Source organism: Porites lutea, chromosome 3 (genome assembly GCF_958299795.1).
Source record: "Porites lutea chromosome 3, jaPorLute2.1, whole genome shotgun sequence".
In the NCBI taxonomy this organism is placed as follows: domain Eukaryota; kingdom Metazoa; phylum Cnidaria; class Anthozoa; order Scleractinia; family Poritidae; genus Porites; species Porites lutea.
This window is the reverse complement of record NC_133203.1, coordinates 20,251,448-20,258,141: the sequence shown is the minus strand read 5'-3', so window position 1 is coordinate 20,258,141 and position 6,694 is coordinate 20,251,448. Positions and strand designations below refer to the sequence as shown.

General features: G+C 42.9%; 1 protein-coding gene across 1 annotated transcript; it reads right to left on the bottom strand.

The window, feature by feature from the left end:
- Positions 1-433: 433 nt before the first annotated feature.
- LOC140931864 (uncharacterized) lies at positions 434-4,310 on the bottom strand. Its single transcript, XM_073381576.1, has 3 exons — positions 3,591-4,310; positions 3,322-3,441; positions 434-1,636 (listed from the first exon to the last, which is right to left on the bottom strand). Exons 1-3 carry the CDS (start codon positions 4,308-4,310, stop codon positions 440-442), a joined length of 2,037 nt encoding a protein of 678 aa, XP_073237677.1. The 3' UTR covers positions 434-439.
- Between the last annotated feature and the right edge of the window lie 2,384 nt (positions 4,311-6,694).

Genomic DNA, 6,694 nt, shown 5'->3' with positions numbered 1-6,694 from the left:
ATATAATGTATCCACTTAAAATACCAAAATTAAACGAGGCTTACCTGTAAGGTGAAGTTTGATTTGGGTTCTGTGAGTCATTGGTCGGGAGCGAAGGAGTCATGTGAGAAAGCGCACGAGCCCGGGAAGATCAGTCTTTAACAGATGTGAGCACTTACACCCAAGCATGGGTGGGTGAATAACGCATGGGTGGGCACATGACTCCTTCGCTCCCGACCAATGACTCACAGAACCCAAATCAAACTTCACCTTACAGGTAAGCCTCGTTTAATTTTGGTATTCTGTTTCGTCATTGGTCATTGGTCGCTACGGAGTCACGTGAGATTTTAAAGCAGTGTGAGTGCGAACTCAAATAAACAGCAATGATTTATATCAACATGAATCTGCTTTAATAATATGCTCTCTTAGCCACCAAAACATACAACCGTAAGAAACTATCTTAGTTGTCCCCACATACAGCTTTAAGGAGTTCAGCCCCAAAATTCTCTCGAGGGGCCACTGGTTTGTCATAAAACTTTGTAAATGTGGACTCCTGGGACCACCCAGCACTTTTCATAATTGTGGCAATAGAAATGTTGTTCCCCTTTGCTGCAGAAGTAGATGCTGATCTGGTGCTGTGTGCACTGTACTTTGAAGTGTCAATTCCAGCATCAACCAATGTAGTCTTAATCCACCGGCTTACCGTATCAGGGGAAACAGCTTTGTGAGGCTTAGTGTAACTAATAAAAAGCTGCTTCACATCACCCCGAAGAATATCTGTACGCTTCAGATATTGCTGAAGATGCTTTACAATACAAAGACAAACATCTGGTGCATAGGCCTGAAACTCAATACAAGCTAAATGTTTACCAGGTCTCGAAGTTTTTAACAATGAGTTAATGGAAAACACACACTTATCAGCACTTATTTGCATACAATCAATTGATAATGTGTGCAGAGTCTGGCGACGCTGTCCTGAAAGCAATGCGATCAACATAACCACTTTCAAAGTCAAGTTCTTCAGACTAAGTTTCTCAGGTGGGCCTAGTTTAGCTAGGTAGGCTAATACCACCGTCACATCCCAAGTGTCTTGATACTTTGGTAGAGAGGGTCTGCATTCGAAGATTCCCTTGATGAAACGACAGACTAAGGGATGCTGTCCAATAGTGTAATGCTCTGACGTAAAACAAACAGTAGATAAAGCACACCCGGCTGTATTGAGAGCACTATATCCAATCCCTGTTTGGTAGAGTTCTGCCAGGAAATTAATCCCATGTTCTATAGTGGCTGAAAAGGGATTAATCTGCCTTTGACTACAGTACTGTTCCCATTTAGCGATGAATGGTTTATATTGTTGTTTAGTGCCCTTTCTCCAGGACTGCAGGATGAGTGAGGTAGCTGATTCCGAAAGGCCTCTGCCTTCAAGTGATTTCCGGACAAGTGGCAGATCAGCAGGGTGAGTTTCTGGTGTAGTGGATGCACCAATTCTGGCTGTTGAGGTAGAAATAAGGTGTGTTTCTTTTTGGGAAGCACAAGGGGTTTCTGAAGCAGCAGTCTCATTACCGATGGCCACCATGGCTGAGTCGGCCAGCATGGCACAACCAACAGTCCTGTGGCCTCCTCTGCTTGGACTTTCTGTAACACTTTTGGGATGATACTAAAAGGAGGAAAAGCATAAAAAATGTAAGGTTTCCAAGAGATTGAAAAGGCATTAATAGCAATTGCTTCAGGATCAGGTTGGTAGGCGACAAATGGCCTTAACTGGTAATTAAGCCGAGAGGCAAACAGGTCAATCTGAGGCTCAACATGAAGTTTCCTAACAGCCTCGTGGAAAATTCCTCTGTCTAAGGTCCATTCAGTTTCTTTCCTAGATTTCCTGGACTCTTCATCAGCTAGAGTATTCTCTTTACCCGGGATATGACTTGTGGTTAACCACATGTTATTGTCAAGGCACCATTCCCAGAGCGTACGGGTTAAATCATTTCGCTTTTTGGAATGGCTTGTGCCCATTTTACCTAAATCTGACACAGCAGTCATGTTATCAATTCGCACAAGGACATGCTTCCCTGATAGTTCTTTATGAAATGCTTTGAGAGAAAACAACACTGCAAGCATTTCAAGATAATTAATGTGATTAGAAGCTTCTTCAGGGGTCCAATGCCCCCCAATCTTGACATTATTGAGTACTCCTCCCCAGCCTCCTTTACTTGCATCTGTGTATAAAGTGATCTCTGGCTGAGGAAGGCTTATAGGGTTATGCAGTGACCTTGCTGAGTTTAGCCACCACTGCAAATCACTGCGAGACAACTCAGATAGTTGCATAAATGCATCAAAGTTACCCTTGTTTAAGCGCAAGGCCTCTGTTTTGTCCATGTCCAGTGACCTAAAATGCAAGGGTCCCAGCTGTGCTGCCGGAAAATTTGATATGAGCAACCCAAGAGTGGATGCCACCTCTCTTATTGTGGGGTGTGGACACTGCAACAGGCCTTGACAGGTATGAATTATCTTCTCGATCTTCTCAGAAGTTGGATAGACTGTCATTGTAATTGAGTCTATAATAAAGCCCATAAAGGTGATTCGCTGTTGCGGAACAAAGGATGATTTTTCAGGGTGTACAGTAAACCCAAGGGAATCAAATAAGTTGACAGTATCCCAAACATTTCTTTCACAGTCATCATAGTCGTCACCCTGGAGATATGAGTCATCAATATGACTTGCTGAAAGGTGACCCAGCTGTCTTAAATGTGAATACACTGGCTTTAATAATTTAGTAAACTTCCTGGGGCAAAATGCCAATCCATTTGGAAAGCAAACATACTTATACAGTTTTCCTCGCCACTGAAACTTCAGGTATTTTTGGTCTGCAGTGGCGATAGGTACAGAATAATAAGCATCCTTTAAGTCTATTGATGCCATAAAGCACCCAGGTTTAACCATATGTAAAACAGTATTAAGTGAGTCCATTTTAAAATGGTGATATTGCACATGAGTGTTTAGGCACTTGAGATTTAAAATAACTCTGAAGGAGCCATCCTTTTTGGCCCTAGTGAAAATAGGAGAGATATATTCCCCTTCTCCGTGACTACTTGGGGTAAGAACACCTTTAGCAAGTAGTTTATCTATTTCGGTATCAATGACATACTCTTCACCCAAATCAAGGATTTTCTTCTCTTTGGGAACAACTCTTTGATAAGGAGTCCTAGTAAATTCAATTGGCTGGCCTTATATCATTTGCAGTATCTCAGGGTCTGAGGTTAAGGCCTGCCACTGATTATAATATTCTCTCAGCCCCCCTGCTTTAAAGCAGTGAACTTTGTGCTCAAGATACTGCAACATATTTACCTTATCTGTAGGAATATCAGATCGTTTCACTGGCTGGACTTCTTCGCGGTTTCCCGTGGTTTGTAGAAATTGTTGTGTGGCCGGTAAGACCGGCCCCTCTTCCTTAAAAAAGGCTTTCCACTAGAGTGAGAAGATTTGCCCTTCCAGCCCTCGCTGTGGTTTCGATAAGATGACTTGGCAGTGGTCGTATGACCAATTTTGTTGGTTGCTTTGATGTTGTTAAGCTGAGAGTGCAACTCATCGCCAAATAACAAGCCCGTGATGGGTACTTGAGAGCCACACAACGCGGAATATTCGGCATTTAAGTTTGGTTTGATAGCGTTGCGTCGACGGTAAGACAGCTCAATGTTTACATGGCCTAACAATGCCAGAGCGTCAGCGTTATATGTGACTAATTTCCCCAATTTCTCAGTGAGAGCCAACGCTGAAGTCTTCTCAGGATCTGCACGGATGGCCAGCAGTGTGTCAGTCGCTTTAGCGACAGCACTACCGACTTTGACAAGTACCTTCTGCATGTTTGCAAGACGTAAATCCGCGCTCTTGGTCCCGTGCTTCAGCTTATTCCATATCTCGGGGTTGACCTTTGGCACAGTTAATTTCTCACAATTATCGGGTCGATTATATTTCGCCAATTTTTCTTTTAATTTGGCTTCCTCCAACTTAGAGCCCCATCGCTTATTGACGATATCCGCCAATTTCTGAGGGACTTTCGGGTCAGTTTGCTCGTCCGACTCAAAGTCTTGAGCAATTTCATTGAGCAACGCGTCCTCTGTGACAGAGCTGCCCGGTTTTGGCGGGTCGCCGTTGGGCGGGAAATTGAGTGCCTCGGAATCTGACTGTTCAGGGTCTGAATCTCCGCTATCGCTCATTGTACTAGGTGCAGGAGGTTGTCTGCTCCTTTTCGGTGGTGTAGCATGGTCTGCTGGTGCGTCAGCTAAACGTTTCATTGCGTTTTCCATTGACAGCATGGTGGAACTCATTTGGGTCATGGCCGACAATACGTTAGCCAGCACTTTGTCTGTGCCCTGGTGCGAGCGATTCGCTGACTCATTTTCTTAAGAAAGTAAATTATCTTCTTCTGCCGGTGAAAAGGGGTCCCTTTCACTGATATTTTCGGCAGCCATACGGCGATTTTCTCGGTGTTCGCTCAACACTGAGCGAGCAAAACAACAAACGTCCGACCTTCCCGAAGGATCGCACACAACTGATCTTCCCGGGCTCGTGCGCTTTCTCACGTGACTCCGTAGCGACCAATGACCAATGACGAAACAGAATTCATAGCTGCAATCATAGTCATAGTTCCTTGAAACACTTCTTGAAAAAACAGGAGACAGGTCAAGGCTGTATCAAGGCAAAAGCATGGCTCTTCCATTCAATAGTAGTTGACACATACCTTGTGAATATCAACATTGAAGGGGGAGGGACCGAAAACCTGAAAAGCATTCCAACAATTGGACCGGAATTGTGACCAAGACTTTAAGGGAAATCACAATTAAGACAAAGCAAGGTTCACTCAGGAGAAATAATAACTTCTAATTTTGTTTTATATAAAATAAATAAATACTGCCTTTATTTAACGAGGCTAACACTAAATAGCCAAGGCTAATAAACTTGTGGCCCTTGTTATTCCCATGAGCTTTTCACAAAATAAACACACTAAAACCAAAAAAAAAAAGAAACACAAGAACACATTTGCACAAGTAACTGTACTTCGAAAGGTCTACTATCTCTTGGTCAAGAGTAGCCGTGCCACTTAAGTTGGCACGACTGGGCTGGACAATGCCATCAGCCATTTTCTCTACTGTAAAAAGTATGGAAAACACTTTCACGGCATATTTTTTACTGTCTCCACCAGTTGTATTCTTCAAGAGATGCTGTCTCGTGTCATGTCTAATGAGGAAATTGGGCCGTGATCTAACCTGTTTTAAGCTGTGTGTACTTGCTCAACAAAGTTTCTTTTGCTCAAATATTCTGCAAATGATCCCTCAGTTACTTTATCCAGGTCAAGGAAGTTCAGTAGCTGAACAAGCAGCATCCGGCCAATTAATGTGCTTGGTGCTTCTGATGAACCATTGTCTCTGATGAAAACCAATTTTTTTCTTTTTCTGGGTACAGAAGAACTTGTCCATGTTTGGAATTGACATTAGGAGAACTAGTTCATTAAAAACAAGGAAAACCATCTCTGTTTCAGAGAGGTTTACAAGGGTCACAGCCTTTCCAGTTCCGGTAGGCTGGAATTTTCCAACTCTGTTTTTTAATGTCCATTAACAAAGGAGTCATTAGTGTGACTGCATTGACTCACGCCTGATCAAATGTATGATCTGGAGTTTCAAAGTTTCGGTGTTTTCCTGGCCTCCAACACTTGGTGGATTTCTCCACAAACAACGCATTTTGCATCCTTATCATGGAACAGAGAAAGCAGTCAAGGGCGGGAAAGGTGGTTTTCCTTAAAAAAACGCCAATGTTTTGCTCCTGGTGGCATTGTGTTTTAAAACCAAAACCCAACTGGACAAAGTAGACAAAGAATAACATGACAGGACACCATAGATTGGCTGATAGAGCATCAATAACCAGAAACTAAGGGCAGCATAGAAATGGTGGTTGGAGTTGTGGCTTTTGGCTGCGTCACGATGCTTTCTGTCTGTGGGGTGTTGACTTGGAGTTTTCACTTTAGGCAGAACTACCAGAGGAGGCGGGGACAGAGGCTTTGTCTCCATCTAAAATGACGCCAACACCTCTGGAGGGTAACTGAAGGGTGTGTCCAGTCGTAACATTTGAGTTTGGCTTGGAGCCCAATGAGCGACAGCTGATCAGTTTTGTTAAAAGTGGACTTAATCCAGTATGGAAAAACCTTTTCCAGGGTGCATGACTTGGGACAGTTGAAGGAATGTTTTGCGAAGATAAAGGAACTCAACCTTGTAACAGTAAAATACTGTTTGGGTGTTTGGGCTCTGTACCACTTTATAAAATTGGATTTTCCTTTGTGATATTTAAAGAAAGATGGATTTTTGTTTTAAATCATCGAATTTGATCACATCATTTCTCATTTCTTCTCCACGCTTAATAAATCACAGCTTTCTTTACATATTACACACATGATGATTTCGACATTGCTAATCCTCAGAGTGACGCAAACTTCCCTCCGCGTATGTCCCTCCAAAAAAAAATGAAGCGCGGGCGTGGAGCTCCACATTTTTAAACAATGGCTTTGTGAGGAGCCTAGGATACACGCAACGCAATGTACCGTTCATAGGTAGATACCAACACCAAAATTTGTATTATTAGACAAGGGGTCAATCTCTCCTTTCAAAATTGAGATCTGATCTTCAGAAAGAGGCCGATTAGGTTCTAACACAGTCACAGTTTCATAGTC